This window comes from Ochotona curzoniae, unplaced genomic scaffold, assembly GCF_017591425.1.
Source record: "Ochotona curzoniae isolate NIBS_2020 unplaced genomic scaffold, NIBS_Ocur_1.0 scaffold_3208, whole genome shotgun sequence".
NCBI lineage: Eukaryota > Metazoa > Chordata > Mammalia > Lagomorpha > Ochotonidae > Ochotona > Ochotona curzoniae.
In genome coordinates, this window is record NW_024467106.1 from 7258113 (window position 1) to 7277799 (window position 19687).

A 19687-nucleotide genomic window follows, 5' to 3' on the forward strand; every position below is an offset into this window, starting at 1 on the left:
AGCATTCTGAACATATGAATACAGTAAATTCCTTTCCATAATGACAATTTCTTCCCAACTCTCTCCAATCAAGCTGGAAAGTCCCAATAAACCCAGGTCACGTGGGACTTGGTTTCCTACCCACAGCACTTAGCACCATGCCTGGCATGGGTCAGATGGTCACCACTTGATCCGTTAATCGGTTAGGACAGGCGTGGCTGCTCGTAGCAGAAAACTCTGGCCTGTACACACATTTGCTGCTGTTTAAAACCCACTATTCCACAGAAGTTTCTCTATCAGACAAAGCAGAGTAGGAAGGAATATAATATGCGAGGACATAGAACATACATAAATACATAGAAGTAGGTATTAGACAACATGCATTAAAATAGGATTCCATATGCTCTATGCCAAAATTTTTAAGGATATTCTTTTTAAAACTTATATCACTGTTAATTTTTAAAATCATCTTTTTTACTTGGTAGGACATTAGGATAATATTTAAAATCAAAACAAGAAAAGAGGTGAGAAATGCAATTCCCTCTAGGTCCTCTATAACCATTGGAGACAATCCACAGTTATCAAACTGAACATTACTTCTCAGACTCTTTGAAGATGTTCATTTCTAACATGCCAAAAAGAAACTTGGAAATACAAATGTAAGTATGGTTAGAAACTAATTCATAGTTGTATTTTCCTTGGGTCAGACAGCAATGTTAAAATGGTTAAAGTCATGGAAAAAGTAAGGTTTTTTAAAAAAACTTTTGTTAATATTTGTTTATGTATGGAGCTGGAGAAAGAGATCTGCTATCTGCCTGTCTGTTCTCTCTGCAGATCCCCTTCCACGCCTGCCATAGCCGGAAGCCTAGCAGGATGACAGCAGGAGCCTGAGCACAGAGTGGGTGTGCCTTGTAGGCAGCAGGAACCTAGCTACTTAAGCCACCATGTGCTGCCTGCCAGAGCTTCAGTGTCAAGGAGCTGCAGCAGAGGTGGGGTCAGGCCTGGAAATGGGATACAGGAACCCAAGAGGGACTACCTGCTGCACCAAATATCCATCCGGGTATTTACAGTATTGTTCAGACAAATATATTACACACACACACACACACACACACACACACGATTACATAAAATAGAATTCTACTGTGATCCTCAATAAACCAGATCAAACTACAGATGGAAATAAGTTTAGCATTCTATGATCAATATTAGGGGAAACTATTTAATCAATGGTCCAAAGATGCAACATGCATAGCTTTAGAACCATCATCACACTATCCTAAAAGCTAATCTGCCATCATCCCACTAGAGGGCGAGTTACAGTGTGTGCCTGAGAGGTTTGGGACCTCTTAGGTGGGAGATGAAGTAATGATGATGAGGATGATGATGGTGATGGCAGTCTGCAGGAAGAGTACACTCAGATGCACTGTGGCCACCCATGGGAAACCCGGCACTACAACACACTCCCCACAGTACACACACAGACACACCCTCCTGAAAAGGCAACGCTTATGGCACCCAAGAAAAAGTGTTATGAAATATGTGCTCTGGGAATGAAGGAGCCAGGAAGCCCAGGGGTCTACAAACCTGTGAGTGCTGAGAATCTGTCAGGCCCCAGATCATCTTTGTCTTTTTCTTGTTTTTCTTTCTTTCTAAATGGTATAGGAGCTGGAAATTAAATAAAGTCAGTAGTGTGACACATAACATACTGCACTACTTGGAAGTTAACTGGTGTGCCAACATTTCTAACTGAAAGGAGGCTGAAAAGTTTAAGAGCTAAGAAATCCTAAGCACTTCTTGATAATTGTTCTTAAAATAGCGCTGAGGGTTCTTACAGAAGCTCTCAGATTCTGCTTTGAAGTCATCGGCCAAGAATGATTCACCAGGAATCCAGTGGGACTATAACAAAGCCACTGCCTCTTAAGTCTCTGCTCACAACACGCTCAAGGCTACTAGCCTCAACTACTCTGTGTCGAGCAGCTGGAGCGTGGCGCTGAGTGGCTCTCTCAGCTCCTGGGAAGAGGCCAGCAGAAGAAGTCTTTAGCTTCCCTCTGGGACGATCTCTCCCTTCAGGAAGAGGGACCTTTGCCAATCAAATGATGCCAGGCAATTCAGCCAAAAGCCCAACCAGTTTTACACAGTCTTCCAAAATAAACACTAATATTTAGAGTACAAACATTCTCAATGAACACACATAAAAAGCTTAAATTTATTATAAGAATGTAAGGATGGAATTTTCAATATATAATTACAAATTGCATCCCATCTTCCTATAATAAATAATAGCAATTCCTAGGTCAATGTCCTCTATGTTCAGCTTCAACGGCTTATGAAGTTACCAACACTGAGCAACACGATTACATTTATAAAACAGTGACCCCCTCTTTGCAAAGAATAAGGATGCTTCTAAAGCTTAAGAGTGAGACCTCAATGCAACTAGCCCCTGAGGCCCTGCAAGCCTTCCAGAGGGCTGCAACAAGGGCCCTCTCAGAGATCCGGGCCTTGCTTCTTGTCACTAACACCACACTTTAATATTGCATAAAATTACCTTTAGGCATAGCTGAAACAAAACGCTTTCTCCACCAAGGTCTGTTCCTGTCTGATTTCTCATCATCGCTATCTTTGCGTTCTTCAGTCTGTAGAAAAAGTTTCATGCTTTATTTGGAGTTGGGAAGCAGGACAAATTACTAGGAAAAATATTTCAATACATCTGTGAAATACAAAAGCCAATCTTAATTTGCCTTAAAGCAAAACTGTTCTTACTACCACGGAAGCGGTTCTGTGACATAGAAACACACTTTCAAGAACCAGGCCAGTTTGTGCTTGAGCACCTGAGGGTAAGTGCTGTCTTAGCAGTAACCTGTACCAAGCCTGGCAGGGACAGACACTCAGAAACTACACACGGAATAAGGAAACACAATGCAAACCAACTCTAGAGCAGCAATGATGTAACAACAGTGCTAATAATACGACTGAGGTTCTGTGAACTGTGTGCCAAACCCGAGCATAAGGGCTGCACACTCCCTCACTGGCCCTCACAGTGGCCTTGGGAGACAGGCCCCATTATGACGCACTTTTTAGAGGGCAGAAGCATGAGACCAAACAGGGTTTTCTGCCTCTCTTCACCGGTTTGTGGCACGGCTGAGAGTGAAAACCAGATCTGACTAATTACTTGTGTTCTGAGTGCCACTGTTACCAAGTTACCACGGAGACCATATGGTAAGGGCCGGAGCTGTGATCCCCACGTCAGCTGACCATCTAACTGCGGACAAATCATCCAACTTCTACCTGTTTTGTCTACAAATCTAGGACTAAAAATACCTTCCTCGCTGGCATACCTGTTAACAGATCAGAACCCAAGCAGGAAGCTGAAAGTACCTGTGACAGGGAAAAGTTAGTAATGGGGATAAGAAAATCACCCCCAAGCCCAGCGGCGTGGCCTAGCAGCTAAAGTCCTCGTCCTGAACGCGCTGGGATCCTATATGGGCGCCAGTTCTAATCCCGGCAACTCCATTTCCCATCCAGCTCTCTGCCTGTGGCCTGGGAAAGCAGGCAAGGATGGCCTAAAGCCTTGGGACTCTGCACCTGCGTGGGAGACCTGGAGGAGGTTCCTGGCTCCCGGCTTTGGATCGGCACAGCACCGGCCATTGCACTCACTTGGGGAGTGAACCATCAGATGGGAAATCTTCTCCGTCTCTCCTCCTCTATGTGCATCTGACTTTCCAATAAAAATAAACAAATCTTAAAAAAAAAAAAGAAAAAAGAAAAAAAGAAAATCATTCCCTGGGCCCAGTGCAATAGCATAGTCCTGCCTTGAACACGCTGGGACCCCATATGGGTGCCAGTTCTAATGCCAGAAGCCCAGCTTCCCATCCAGCTCCCTGCTTGTAGCCTGGGAAAGCAGTGGAGGATGGCCCAAAGCTTTGGGACCCTGCACCCACATGGGAAACCAGGGAGAAGCTCTGGACTCCTGACTTTGGATTGGCTAAACTCCAGCCATTGTGGCTACTTGAGGAGTGAACCAGAAAATGGAAGATCTTCCTCTCTGTCTCTCTTCCTCTCTGTATATATCTGCCTTTCCAATCAAAATAAATTAAAAAATCTTAAAAAAAAATAATTCCCTGAGGGAAACAGATCAAATGACATCATGAAGAATCATGAAAGCAGGTTTGTTGCTACGTGAGACATGAGCTCATGAGTACAGAAAAGGAAACACGCTGCCCCTTCTCGATGAGACCTGGGTGTGTGTGAGCTCACAACTGTCGCCGTGTGCCAAGAGGTCACAGGCGCACGGTGAGTGCGGGCACACATGCCTGTCTACACGGCAGTTTAAGCAGCAGGGACTGCTGTTCCCAGAACTCCATTTATAAAGCTATTTTTTTTTTCACTTAAAAAAAATAATAAAACTAGATTATTTGAGGAAAAGGTTAATTCCAGCACTAGGACAGAAAAAGGTTAAGGTAAGCATGTAGCACTTTATGCTGGAAAGCATCATTCACAGGAGAGAGGCTAGGAGCCAGCAGGCCAGGAATGATGCTCAGAACCTGCTGGGCAGGGCAGTTACGTATTCTCAAAGAGCTTTTGCATAAAACACTTCTTCCACAGGGACAAGGAGGAATGCACCGTGCAGAAGCCTTGCAGACAACAGCTTCACGAGCGAGCTCATGAAAATCACAGTAATGGATGAAGGAGTGTGCTAAGTCAGGACACAGTGAACAGTCGTGTTAGGGATGCTCCTGCCAGAGCCAGATAACACACATTTAACGACGAGGAATCATCCAATAAACCTAAACTGAGGGAATCTAAACAATTACTGCAACTTTAAAAGTCAAGGTCCATGGAAGTCAAGGAAAAACTGGGGAACCTTTCCAGAATGAAAGAAAACATGACAACTAAAATCTGTGCAGTTATGAATGAAATGTTCTTACCATAGATTGTTACCAAGAACCAGTGAGGACTTTAGAGTGTCATGTGAGTTCAGCAATAGTTTTCAGTGTTCGTCTCCTAACACCAAAGACTGAGCTAGGACCGATAGGGAAGGAGCTGGCATGAAACATGGCATTCAGTGGGTGGGGGGGTTGGCTCAAGGTGGTAACCTACTCTCAAATTGTGGGACAATGTTCTTTTTTTCATAGGTGCAGTTTCAACTTGCTTGTAAATTCATGCTTGTCTCACAATAAAAATACCACATCTAGCCACCTCAGAGAGATACTGTGAGGTTTTAATACAATTAGATATGAAACTGCTTGCAAAAGTGTCAGAAAAATGTAAGACAGGACTGCCACACAACATCACCTACCTAGGTTTCCTGCGCACTACAATCCTGGGTACTGCAGACTAACAAATCATTTCAAATAAGGACTATGGTCCATTCTTAGGCTTAATATTTCATATTCTCTTCAACTATCAAGAGAACCAGCCAGCCAGATCGAGGTCAACCGACTCAGCAAATCCTGCAGAGCCTGGGTCTCCTACCTCTCCTCTTGAGGAGTCCTTGCTCGGGGAAGAGGACGACGAGTGAGGTGCAGCCACCAAACAAGTAGCACCACTGGCTGCACCTGCAGGGAGCTCCCGCTCTTCGTTCCCGGCACGGCGGTTCCAGCCGGGATCACTCATGGGGCGCCGGACAGAGGACACGATATCCGAGCTCCTGCTGCGCACCAGCCTCTCCGGGTAGGAGTGCCTCTGCCTGAAGGCCTCCATCTCAGCGGCGGTTAGGACGTGGGAGACCAAACTGGGCAGTCGGGCCTCATTTCCTCCCACGGCGCCTTCCAGAATAGGAGGGTCTGGTGGAGGGTGGGACGGCCTAGCGTAGTGAACCTTTGGCCTGACCACGGCAGAAGCTCCTGCAGTACAACAGAAACCATTTTGTCCCTGAGAAAACATGTTGCTAGTGGCGACCAAGGGTTTCTAGTGTCTTCGCTCTGCAGCGAGAGGCGCCAGCCCATGTCCCGAGCTTACCTTCCTGTGAGGACAGTGGATCGAACATGGCGAGCAGAGACTCGGACTGAGAAGGCGGGGAGGTCAGCTGGTGGGCACCTGCAACCAGGGGCAGACCGTCAGACCAGCACAAACCAGCCGGCCAAGGTGCTGACACAGTATAAGGGTTTCCAGGATGCTTTGACAATGGTCCTTTTTTTTTTCAAATCAGAACTTCAGGAGCATACAGAAAAAAATTGCAACTAATAAATATTAGATTCTAACCATTTGAAATTCACTTTATAGTTGTGTCTGTTTTCATGAATGGATTTCCATTACTCTTAGTGGTCTAACATGACACATCCATTACCCTTTTTTAAAAAAAAAGATTTCCTTATTTTGGGCCAGTGTCAAAGCATAGTAAGCTAAGCCTCTCCACCTGTGACAGCAGCATCCCATTTGGGTGTCAATTCATGTTGCAGCTGCTCCACTTCCAGATTCAGCTCTCTACTTAAGGCCTGGGAAGACAGCAGAGTGGTTCAAGTTCTCGCGTCCCTGCTCCCATTCAGGAGACCAGAGGAGGCTTGAGACTCCTTGCTCCAGGATTTGCACTGATTCAGTTCTGGCTGTTGTGGCCACTTGTGGAGTGACCCAGCGGATGGAAGATCTATTTCCCCATCTCTCTATAACCCTGATTTTCAAATAAACATTTTAAAATAAAAAACATTGATTCATTTTTACTTGAAAGTCAAAGCATCAGAAAGGAGAGACAAAGATCTTCCATCTATTGGCTTACTCCCCAAATGGCTACAAGGGCAGAGTTGGGCTGCTCCAAAGGCAGGAGCCAAGAACTTTTTCAAGGTCTCCTAAATGGATGCAGAGGCCCAAACTTTGTCAGGTCATTATCAGGGAACTGGACCAGAAGTGGAGCAGCCAGAACTTGATTGGGTACCCATGAGATCCTGGCGGGAAGCTTAACCTGCTCCACCGTGGTGCTGCTCCTATTACTTTAAATGGCCAGATTAAATGATGGACAACGTAGAGCGCAGAGCCACATGATCTAAACCACTGCATTTCTTCAAAAGGCTGAGGCTTCCCTGAGCATCATCTCCTACCACACCAAAAATAAAGACAACAGGATCCACCAAGGGGGTATAAATAAAAAAGCTCAAAATTTCAAACCAAGGGTCACCACCATGGCATGTAAAGTCACTGCCTGTGTTGCTGGCTCACTCCAATTCTGACCCAGCTCACTGCTAATGGCCTGGGAAAGCAGTGGAAGATGACAAAAGTGCTTGGACCCCTGTTCACATGTTGCAATCCAGAAGAAGCTCCTGCACCTCAGTTTCCAACCAGCCCAGCTCTGGCAATTGCGACCATTTGGGGAGTCAATCAGTGGGTAGAACAGCTCTGCATCTCTCCTTCTCTCTCCATACATCTGCCTTGCCAAATAAAAAAATCTTTTAAATACGCAAATATATGTGGATTCAAGGATCCAGATATGACAAAATAATTTTTGCTGTTTCATAAGGACAGTCATAAAGTGAAATATATTTTTTTTAATTGAGAGAGAAGAATGCAATGACTGCTCGTACTGCCCAGTGTCCTTGCCCCTCCTAAGGTCAAGCACGCCTGACCCATCTCTGCTTGCGCATTCCATGTGCAAGTGTCAACACAGAGGAAAAGGAAGCCACCCTTTGCTCTGATGAAAACAGCTTTGGCCTTCCCTCTCTGCTTCATGTTCAAGTCTAGAAACCAAGAAATAGATGACAAAAGTCTGCAGGGCCCAGCATGGTGCCCCAGCAGCTAAAGTTCTCAACTTGAAAGCACTGGGATTCCACATGGCGCCAGTTCTAATCCCGGCAGCTCTACTTCCCATCAGCTCCCTGCTTGTGGCCTGAGAAAGCAGTAGAAGATGGCCCAAAGCCTTGGGACCCTGATTCCAAGTGCGAGACCTGGAGGAAGTTCCTGGCTCCTGGTTTTGGATTGGCTCAGCACCAGCTGTTGCAGTCACTTGGAGCTTGAACCATCGGAAGGAAGATCTTCCTCTCTGTATCTCCTCCTCTCTGTATGTCTGACTTTGTTCTAAAAATAAAAAATTAAAAAAAAAAAAAAAAAAGAAAGAAAACAGCTTTGCCTTTGCACTCCCCCCACCTCAGGAGGGTCTTAAAAACCCTCAGTGGTCCAGAGACAACCTTTCAGGACTCCTCATATGGACCGGCAGTTCTCAACTGGCAGCTCTTTTACCTCACTAATGATGATTTGGTGATGTCAAGAGACTTTTATTGCAAAAAGCTCGCGGTGGTGGGACAGCACGCTACCGGTGAGGCCAGAGGAGCTGCTAACCATCATGTAACGCACAGGACAGTACCACTACAAAGAATGATCTAGCTCAAAATGTCCCAAGTGCTAAACATTAAAACAAACCTTAGTTTATTAAAAAAAAAAAAAAAAGGTAAAAGAAAAGCTAGCTACAAAACCGCTGCCCACATAAAGCCACTTCTTCTTTCCAACTCATTCCCATGCATGTCATTTTTAACTTCCTTTTATCCTGTACATGAATTTCTAGAAAATAAATTTTCCACATAATAGTATGCTCTAGGTATTTCTCCAAGTCATTTCACATACTTCATGGTATTAAAAAATAGTTGCATAAATTCTAATTGGGTCCATGAAAATTCAGTCACTGCATTTTTTAAAAAATATATTTATTTTTACTGGAAAGGCAGAGATACAGAGAAAAGAGAGGACAGACAGAAAGATCTTCCAATCTTCCATTTGCCTGCTGGTTCATTCCCCTAGTGGCCACAACAGCTGAAGCTAAGCCAATCCGAAGCCAGGAGCTTCTTCCCAGTCTAGACTTGGGTGCAGGTTCCAAGGCCTTGGGCCATCCTTGGGCCAGGGAGCTGGAAGGGAACTGGAACAGCCAGAACACCACATGGGATCCCAGGTGTGCAAGGCAAAGACTGTAGCCACTAGGGCAGCGGCTGGGCCTGCATTTTTCAATTCTGAAGTTGTTTCCCACATCCTACCTATAGTTTAAACGTTATGGACATCATCTTTGTTTAGAAGACTTTCTCCTCTGTACACAGAATAATTTCCTTGTCACTTACTGTTCATAAGGGAACTGAACCAAATATAGAATGTGAAATTCAATACCTTAAATACTTACCACAACTGATGCCCCAAAGTGCTATATATCAATTGATATATTACCACCAACAATGAAAGGCTGCGAGTTTTAACCATGGATATAATCATTTTTAAAATTATTCCTATCTAGGCCCAGCACACTAGCATAGTGGTTAAAGTCCTCACCTTGAATGCACCGGGATCCCATATGAGCACCGGTTCTAATCCCAGCTGCCCTGCTTCCCATCCAGCTCCCTGCTTGTGGCCTGAGAAAGCAGTTGAGGATGGCCCAAACCTTGGAACCTTGCACCTGTGTGGGATACCTGGAAGAAGCTCCTAGATCCTGGCTTCAAACTGGCTCAGCTGCGGCCCTTGTGGTCGCTTGGGAAGTGAATCATTGGATGGAAGACCTTCCTCTCTGTCTCTCCTCCTCTCTGTAGATCTGACTTTGCAATAAAAATAAATAGATCTTAAAAATATTCTTATCTCCCTTTCTCACCATGAGTTATTTCATCCATGTCAGGGCTAGTGACGGAATCTTTGCCCCCAAAATCAGAGCTGCATTCAGATCTCAGGTCTTCAGTCTTATTGGGAATATCTTCAGAGGTTGCGCTTATGCCTTTAAAAAAACAAAACAAAACAACAGGAGAAAAACTAAACAGCAAGACGACAATAACTATTTTAAAAATGTATGAAATTTGGAGAAACTTAAGTGCTCTCAAATTTTACATCTATGTGCTATATACGTTGATTATTTCATATTACATCCTTCATCATTACAGCATTGCTAGCACATGCCGACCTCGCCTTATACAACATAACCAGAACCCCGTGCTACTCACATACAGCAGTAGCGGCTACTTAAGAATACAGAGTTACAGAGGGACTATTTCCCCAGTACTTCAACAGGCTCTACAAAACTACCATGACCTTTCCAAAGACTTAAAGTGCCACAAAGTAATTTTATTTCCTAGAAGTTAACCAGATGTTAAATAAAACACATGTCTTATGCTTACAAATGGGGAGTGGGAAGGCGGAGTGACGACACCTTCAAATCCCCATTCCTTAGAAGGAGACACACATACCGGACACAACACTGAGGCCTGGTGTGCTGGGGCGCGAACTGACCTCCCTGACATCGGTCTCATCCGATGTGCTGCCCAGTCCGGAACAGCTCTCCAGTTCCTGCAGCCGCTCCTCCTGCTTAAGGTCCGGGGCCTCTAAACAGAAGAGGGAGGTCTCCCATTAGTCATTCTAGTGACAGGCCACCTTTCAGCTTTGGTGATGCAGATAAACAATGTCCCCAAGGCATAAATGAAAGCTTCATCCCAGTATAGGCCAGTTCACTGTGCACAGATGAAAATCGGTTCCATATCTGTAATCTCATCAAGTGTGCTGTTAGCTAACACACAAACTGGACAAGAGAGTCCGGAACAGCTTAGCATTAAATCAACAGTTTCCTAAAAATTGCTAAAGTTACTCAACAGATGGTCAGGTAATCCCTACTACCCTTCCCACTTATCTCCAGCCAAAATTAGCACATTATACAACATAGAACAGGATCTCCCAATTATTCCTAGGTAAATTAGATACAATGTAATGCAGATATATTTACTTAATATTCATATTCTGGTAGTTGATATGTAAAGGACCAAGATTTGATTTCACAATCAGAAAAAAAAAAAAGGAGAACTGCAGAAATGCAATATATGAGATAAATACAAGATTTACACATATTCATAATATTCATAGTATCCCCGACCCAGGGACCTTCAGCACTATAGTCTCAATTTCCACATATTTCAAAATACATTAAACATCTTCTAAAAAGGACAAATTCTCCCCTGGAATAAATTTAAACAAGGACATAAGACAGTGAAAGATTCAATGTTTGAGCAATGCTGTCACTCTTAGTCCAGGATGAATTAGTGGGAAATACTAAACTGAATGACCTACACAAACCCCATGAGTTATAAATAACAACCGAGGCCCAGGGCAAGGGTTAGTGGCTAACATCCTTGCCTTGCAAGCACCAGAACCCCATGTGGGAACTGGTTCCTGTCCTGGCTGCTCCACTTCCCATCCAGCTCACTGTGGCCTGGGAAAGCTGTCGAGGATGGCCCAAGTCCTTGGGACCCTGCACTGGATCCTGGCTGCAGATTGGCTCAGTTCTGGCCACTGTGGCCACTTGTGAAGTGAACCAGAGAACAGAAGATCTTTGTCTACTGTTTTCACTGTAAAGGTGCCTTTGCAATATAAACAAATAAATCTTTAAAACAAACAAATTTAAAAACTATGGTATCAAAAGATCTACTTCCTCAAACAAATAAATAAATACATAACAACCAAGCACAGGGTCAGAAAGCACCAGCCATGCAATGCTGTCTTTCTTTTCTTAATGGGCAGAAAATGTTTAACTGATTTTCCCTTAGAATTTCTTAGCAATGTGATATGCTTTAACCAGGTACGTGTACCAGACACTAGGATACCTTACACTGGAAAAGGTACCAACAACAGCAGCATACGAACCTGAGTCACTTGGCAATACCTCGACACTCCAGGCTTCACTGGTGGTCTCTGAAATGGTAGAACCAGTGCAGGGGTCCAGGAGCACAGGCCCTGAGCCCGGGAGGCAAAGCAAACTGCCCAACATATTCTCTGCCGCTGTACCTGTTGGGAGGAGGAGCAAAGGGTTCACAAAGATCCACTGGAAAGAACAGCAGACAAAAGTTAAACCAAACACTAGGCTAGCAACTTCCCTTTACCCTCAAGAAACAAGCCAAGGAATAACTTAGATCAAGCACCTGCTGAGAACACACGCCCTTTGGTCCCAACAGTATGCCCTCCTTCCAGACAGAAACTGACTCCACAAACATCACGCACAATTAGAGCAAGTCATGTCAATCATAGCTCTTGTCTTGGTTTTTCAGCAAGTTTTACAAGTATCCTTAGCATCTTTCTACAATATATAGTCCACAAGGATTGAAAACATTTAAAGAAATGTAACCACAAGAGATACAAGGTTCCCGAGTTTAGGTCTGGTCCAGTCTCAACTGCTGCAGACATTTGGGCGATGAACCAGAGGGAGAAAGATTTTTTTTTTTCTTCTTGAAAGTCAGACACACAGAGAGGAGAGACAGAGGAAGATCCTCTATCTGATGATCCACCCCTCAAGCGACCGCAACGGCTGAAGCTGAGCCAGTCTGAAGCCAAGAACCCAGAGCCTCCTCCAGGTTTCCCATGCAGGTGCAGACTCTCAAGGCTCTGGGCCATCCTCAACTATTTTCCCAGGCCACAAGCAGGGAGTGGGACAGGAAATGGGGCCACCCGGACTAAAACTGGCTCATTCATGCAATCCCAGCACACTCAAAGCGAGGACCCTAGCCATTAGGCTACAGTGCTGGGCCTGAAAAATTCTCTCTTAACTCTTTCAAATAAATAAATCTTTAAGAAAAAAAAGTCCATTAACACTACTTAAAAATACAAATAAAAAAGGGTTAAACATTATCACATGCCTATGTTAAAATATATTCAAAATGCTACTTCTGTCTAAATCTATCAAAAGCAGAATTTGGGCCTGGCACAATGGCCTAGCAGCTAAAGTCCTCACCTTCAATGGGCAAGGATCCCGTATGGGTGCTGGTTTTAGTCCCGGCAGCCCCACTTCCCATCCAGCTCCCTGCTTTTGGCCTGAGAAAGCAGTGGAGGATGGCCCAAAGCCTTGGGACCCTGTACCCTTGTGGGAGACCTAGAGGATGCTCCTGGCTTCAGATCAACTCAATTCTGGCCAAAGCAGGTAAAAATATATACATCTCATAAAAAACAAAACAAAAACACCTTGCACTATGTGGATCGTCCTCTTCTGCCTCTCCTAAGACATCAGTAGGGATCCAGCTGGGACAAGAACTGGCACCAATATGGGATGCCAGCACCATACACAGCAAGGCTTTTTTTAGGGGGGGTGGGTTAAGATTTTTTTTTTTTGGAAAATCAGGTATACAGAGAGGAGAGACAGAGAGGAAGATCTTCCATCTACTGATTCACTCCCCAAGTGGCCACAATGGCCGGTGCTGTGCCTATTCAAAACCAGGCGCCCAGAGCCTCTTCCAATCCTCCCATGCAGGTGCAGGGTCCCAAAGCTTTGGGCCGTCCTCAACTGCTTTCCCAGGCCACAAGCAGGGAGCTGGATGGGAAGTGGGGCCACCGGGATTAGAACCGGCGCCCATATGGGATCCCGGTGCATGCAAGGCGAGGACTTTAGCCGTCAGGCCATTGCCAGCTATGCCACATCAGCCTCTGAACATCTCTCTTTTTACATTTCAATATGTATTATTCCAATGAGGTTTTATGGCTATAATCTGTAACAATTTTCATCTTAAAGTGTTTAGCCTCAAAAGGAGAATATACTAACCGCAGACTAAAAACAACACATGCCCTACACACAAGAATTGATGAAAAGCTAATTCAAAACATACGGATTCTTCCTCTTTTAGGGGACCCAGGGAAATAAAATGTGGAGATAAAAAACACTACTATTTTTAACTGAAGAAAAAACCCAAATGCCTTGTTCTGTACACTTAGCAAAGAGTACTAACGAGTCCAACACAAACCACGTGTGACGAAGCACTCACACTCCCTCTCATCAAAGTCTGGGTAGAAATCATACAGTAGAACTTTTCCAGAGACACTGAATAGTTACCTGCAATTTCCTGCAAGCGATCTTCATCAATGTTTGGATCGAAGTCACTTCCCAAAACATCTGTACTCCACGTCTCACTCACTGTCTCTGATATGTCTCTATCATCTGTTAGTCCCATCATGTCACGAATTTCAAATTTCCTTAGTTTATCATCAAGATTATCCTGTGTTGTTGCTATCAGAAACAAAATTAAGCATTTTAAAATGGCCGCAAGGCTATCATCCACCTTGAACAACCTTGCTTTGAACTTCAAGTTACACATTTTCCCATAAATAAGCATGAAGTACCCTCCAAGACTTTGCTGAATGAGTCGGCTGCTGAATGAGTTGGCCATGCTGACCCCTTACTTAAGAACAGCAGAGATCCCTACCTGACCACTGGTGGCCATAAATGCACAATAAGCCCAGTCAAAATCAACCACCCACCAGCTGACCCATAAACATAAGAGCAACATTAAATGTGTGTGTGTGGTGGGGGGGAAATGGGGGACTCTGTTACACAGCATTATGATGTCAATTATTAACTGATAAACCATACTAGAAATGATTTTCAGTTGACATGAATGACTCCTCACTGCATTCTAGAGTTTTCTCCCTTTATAGACAATTTCCCAACCTAGCATTGCACACCCATTTTCACTCAGAAGGCTTGTTAACAGGTAATGCACATCTGGTTTTTGTTCTAGGATTATATTCCTTTAGGTTTCTCTTATTTAAGACTACTTCAAACACTGACAATCAAGGCAGGAAAACATAGTGTGACTCTTGGTTAAATTACAGAGACTGCAAAAGTAACACAGTCTTTGCCTCTCTAAAAAGGTCTGATCAAGGATTTCTAGATGTGAGGCTTGGAGAATGGAATTTTTAAAAGCTCCCTGGTAATTCTTATGCTAAAGTTTAAGAATCATTGTCGGAAACAATCGTCTTACCCATTCTGCCCTCAGCCTTGACCCTTCCCACCTTGGTCAGCTATGTAAACATCGTAAAAAATAAAAAGCAAAATTTAAAAATATATATGCATAATTTTTTAAAAAGCAGGAATGTTTATAATGGAATAGTTTGGAAAAGCTATGAGTATTCCTTCTTTAGATTTTTATAATAGTATCTGTATTTTGTGGTATATATAGTATTAGATAAAATAAAAAACAAGGTTTGGGCTGTGGTCATATACATTCAATATGTGATGCTGAATAAAGAAAATGGGTGTTGTTTCACTTAAAAAATAAAAAAAAAAAATGAATCGTTTAAAAAAGAAAGAACCACTGCCCTAACCTAGCTGAGGGCCTCTGCCCTAAGTTTCCCAGATGAGTCTCCTTGAAGCACAAACTATCACCCTCCCCGTCACGCACCCCCGACTACGCACACAGCTTCTGCGTTAATACTGAAGCACAGTTTCCTTTTTTCAACGACAGGGACTCACCCTCTCTTCAATCCCTGCTTCATCTGTTTCCCTGCGGTCTGCAAGCTCTTGAACGTACTCATGCTCATCCTTCTCTCAGAACAACCTGACTCCAATTTCTGCCAACTGCAGTATCTGCCGAACTAAAACTGTTAGCTTCCTCCTTTAAACTTACGCTCTACCCTTTCAACCACATGTATCTCAGAACTGCCAAAGCATTGTTTAATACATTTAACTATCTGTGTACCATTTTAAACCTTTTCTAAGTTCCTTGACTATTTATCATTCTGTTCCTTAAATACTACAGAGCTGAAACACCAAATAAAACAGCATTTAAAGTAATTCATTTATTCTACGTAATTTAAACCTAAACTGACATAAACACTTCTAAGAACTGAAAGAATCATGAATAAAGGTTAGATTTAATGGTCCCTACATAATCATCTTAACTGAACAACTTAGATACAAATACCGTTTATCCTGCAATCAAGCAAACATCTGGAACTGAGTTGGACCTCACGTTACCTTGCTCATGCTCCAACAGCTGTAGAGCTTCAACACCGTTGCTCCCAGAAGGCCCCGCGCCAAGCTCTGACACAGACTCGGCTTCCAGATCTAGAGAGGATACCGAGTTGGAGCGATTTGAAGGACCTGGAGAAATATATGTAATGGAGACATCCTTTTAAAATACTTAAGAGCTATCACTCAAGTTTTTGAGCCTTAGTAAGAGACTAAAAACTAATTAAAGTCCTTTCAATGCAGCATTTATACTTTAAAAATGTGCATGCCCTCTGAGCCAGCAATTATTTAGAGCTAAAGGCAGCCATTAAAAAACAAAAATGTAGGGCCCGGCGTGGTGGTCTAGTCCTCTCCTTGAATGCCCATGTGGGCGCTGTAGAGGCCAGTGCTGGCACAGTGAGGGCGATGCCAGGAACGCATCCAGGTACCAGCTCAAGTCTCAGGTGCTAGGCTTCCGGTCCAGCTTCCTGCTAATGCGGCAGCTGGTGTAAGTACTTAACCCCTAGCTTTAGCCAGGCTTGCCCCTGACTGCTGTGGGAAATTCAGACTGATGTAGTGTTCCAGACTTCATACAGTCCTAGCTGCTGTTGGCATTTGGGGAATGATTCAGCAGACGGACTCTCCCTTACTCTCACGTTTTCTCTGTCATTCAAGTAGATGAAAACAAGCAAAGCTCTCAAAAAAACTCGTCACAGTCTTAGCCTTTCATTTTCCCTTTTGTTCCTATTTGCATTATATCGTTTCATAAAGATATGTGTATGTGAATAAAAAAATACAAGACACGGTGCCCAGTGTTGTGGCATAATGAGTAAAGACACCTCTCTGACACCGACGTCCCACGTGGGTATTGGTTTCTGACCTGGCTGTTCCCTGCTAACGTGCCTGAGAATTCAGCAGGGGATGGAGGAAATGCTCGGGCCCTGCACCCCCAAGGAAACGGGGGAGACGCTCCTCCCTTTAGCCTGGTCCCGCCCTGGCCACTGTGGCCACTGGAGAGATCAATCTCTCCCACCCCCACCCCTCACCTCCCAGAGCTCTGCGTTTCAAATGATACAACAAATCTTTTTAAAAAGGACACTGAAATCATATACAGCATCCTGAAATACTAATATACTATTTTTCCCATTTATACATGCATTATATCCCTCTAAAGGAGCTCTGTAAAATTTGGCATATATTAATACTGGAGAAACAAAGTCTGTAATTCTAAGTCTACAAGAAAAGTTACATATTCTCGATTTTACAGAACGCTCACAATTTACTCTGGGAAACAATCTTTACAGCCAACTGTTCACATCATTAGAGAACTTCATTACTTTCCTCAGTGAGAGGCCCAGACGGTATAATTATAATTTATAAGGCTCCTTTAAAGAACACAAAACAAAATATTACTTGAATCACACAACTCCTTGAATGAAGTAACCCTTCACCTTCAGATATTCCTTCCAGATTATCACTGCAGAGGGAAAAGCGCAAGGTTTTATCAGGTTTACCGTGGAGCTTGTTTTCATCAACAGGGACATCTCCGTGTCCTCCATCCGAAAGTTGCATGTTTAGGACCTGAAACACAAAATGTCCATTGTGCTTGATCACAACTCAAACATTACTGGTAAAAAACACAAATCAAAGCAGATACTTATTTAAATTCTTCTTTTAATAGAAAAGTTCACTTATTTTTTATTTAAAAAGCAGAATAACAGAGAAAGAGTGACAGAGAAAGATCTTACATCTGCTGGTTTACCCCTCAAATGCCCACAACAGGCCTAGTTGAGCTGGTCTAAAGCTGGGAGCCAGGAGCTTCCTCCAGGTATGTTCAAGGCGAGGAATTTCGGCGCTAAGCTACGGCACCAGGCCCAACCCTGCATTAGTCTTATGGCCTAGTTGCTCTTTCCATTATAGAAAGCAGAGTACTGAATTCACCAACTATATTTCTACAACTATGTATATGTCCCTTTAATTCTGTCAGTTATGCTACATACTTTGGGCTTTTAGGTCAAATACATTCAAAATAGCTGTATCTCCTAGAAGAATGCAACATTTGTTTCTTCTAGTCTTTCTGTTCCCAATAGGCAATAATCTCAATTTAATCATCTTCAAGATCACTGGCTCTTCTGCTTGCTCAAAGTCGAGAGCGGACAATGCAACTGAATTTTATTCCAGCTGCTGTACTTTCCAACCCGATTTCTACAGGACTCAGTCCTATAATTCTATTTCTTTACAATTATCCTCTAATCACTGAAAACTTGCCATCTTGGTTTCTTCGTGAGCTTTTTGTCTGTGACTCCCTAAGCCTTCTGAGTAAAAATAGTTTATTTGAAGTGAGGGTTAAGCTGCCATCTGTAATGCTGGCATCCCATACAAGCACTGATTCAAATTGCAGCTTTTCTACTTGTGACCCAGCTCCTGTTGATGCACCAAGGTAGGCCACTCCCACTGCTTTCCCAGGCCATAAGCAAGGAGCTGGACTGGCAAGTGGAACAGCCAGGACACAAACCAGTGCCCGTACGGGATACTTGTGCTTCAAACGAAGGATTAACCTGATATGTCAACATGCCAGTCCCAAGACTGCTTTTGTTTAAGCCTTACCTATGTATTTAGTTAATTATTTAGTAGACAGAGTTAGAGTGAGAGAATCAGATCTTTCATCTGCTGGTTCACTCCTCAGATGACCACAATAGCTGAGGCTAGACCAAATATAAGCCCAGAACTCCATCTGGGTCTTCCACCTGGGTGACAAGAACCCAAGAACTTGGACCCTCAATAAAATTCAGTTACTATGACAAGTTTGTTGTTAATTGTAAAGTTCCAAAAAACTCAATTCTGACAGTACTTTATGGTTTACTCATTTTTTATGTTGAGAAATGAATTCTAGAACTGGACAGTCCTCTTTCCAACCAGTCATGCCAATCCAAAATGCATTTTTATCAACCACCACCATCACTTTATTACAGTTATGATGGGCTTCTTCTTCGGAGGCCAGTAGTGAGTTTTCTTGAACAACATTCACTATTGAATGTGAGATGCTGCTTCTGTTTCAGGAGGTCACAACCTGTAAGGGATTCTGGCCTGCATGGTCAATATGTCTCCTGCCTCTGATTCGATTGCACCGTTTCTGTTTACAAGCATCTTAGGGGCTGCACTGCAGTGTAGCAGGTAGACTCACCCCTGAAATGCCAGCATCCCACGTGGGTGCTGGCTTGAGTTCAGACAGCTCTATTTCCAATCCAGCTCCCTGTTCGTGCACCTATGAAAGCAGCTAAAGATGGCTCAAGTACTTGGGGCCCTGCACCCATGGGTGAGACCCAGAAGAAGCTTCAGATTCCTTCTGGGTGGCTATTATGGCCACTTGGAGAATGAATCATCAGATGGAAGATCTCCTCTTATCCCTTTCTGAAACTCTTTTAAATAAATAAATAAATAAATCTTAAAACACATATATCGGGCCCAGCATGATAGCTTAGAAGCTAAAGCCTTCGCCTTGCATATGCCCAGGATCCCATATGGGCTGCCAGTCCTGGTCTGGGCAGCCCCGCTTCCTATCTAGCTCCCTGCTTGTGGCCTGGGAAGGCAGTCAGGGACAGCCCAGTGCCTTGGGACCCTGCAGGACCCTGCACCTGCATTGGAGACCCAGAGGAAGCTCCTGTCTCCTGGCTTCAGATTGTCTCAGCTCTAGCCATTGTAGTCTCTTGGGGAATGAGTCAGCAGATGGGGGAACTCACGGGAGGAATTAGTACTTTTTTTTTTAAAGACTTATTTATTTTTTATCACAAAGTCAGATATACAGAGAGGAGGAGAGATAGAGAGGAAGATCTTCCGTCCGATGATTCACTCCCCAAGTGAGCGCAACGGCCGATGCTATGCCAATCCGAAGCCAGGATCCAGGAACTTCTTTCTGGGTATCCCACACAGGTGCAGGGTCCCAAAGCTTTGGGCCGTCCTTGACTGCTTTCCCAGCCACAAGCAGGGAGCTGGACGAGAAGTGGAGCTGCCGGGATTAGAACTGGCACCCACTTGGAATCCCGGAGCGTTCAAGGCGAGGAC

The 19687-nt window shown here is 43.9% G+C and overlaps 1 protein-coding gene across 8 annotated transcripts in view; it reads right to left on the bottom strand.

Annotated features, from left to right (window-relative positions):
- The window catches only part of GAPVD1 (GTPase activating protein and VPS9 domains 1), a 73138-nt gene that overhangs the window by 22338 nt on the left and 31113 nt on the right, over positions 1–19687 (bottom strand). For 2 of the 8 annotated variants that reach the window (XM_040963668.1, XM_040963673.1), the window contains exons 9-18: positions 17077–17206; positions 15653–15778; positions 13730–13903; positions 11560–11700; positions 10116–10250; positions 9530–9649; positions 5941–6018; positions 5455–5825; positions 2528–2615; positions 1567–1647 (exon numbers count right to left, since the gene is read on the bottom strand). In XM_040963668.1, the coding sequence (XP_040819602.1) occupies positions 1567–1647; positions 2528–2615; positions 5455–5825; positions 5941–6018; positions 9530–9649; positions 10116–10250; positions 11560–11700; positions 13730–13903; positions 15653–15778; positions 17077–17206 (1444 nt within the window). Of the gene's footprint in view, positions 1–1566; positions 1648–2527; positions 2616–5454; positions 5826–5940; positions 6019–9529; positions 9650–10115; positions 10251–11559; positions 11701–13729; positions 13904–15652; positions 15779–17076; positions 17207–19687 lie in introns of those variants that run through there. The other 6 variants (XM_040963669.1, XM_040963671.1, XM_040963670.1 and 3 more) reach the window with 6 other exon arrangements.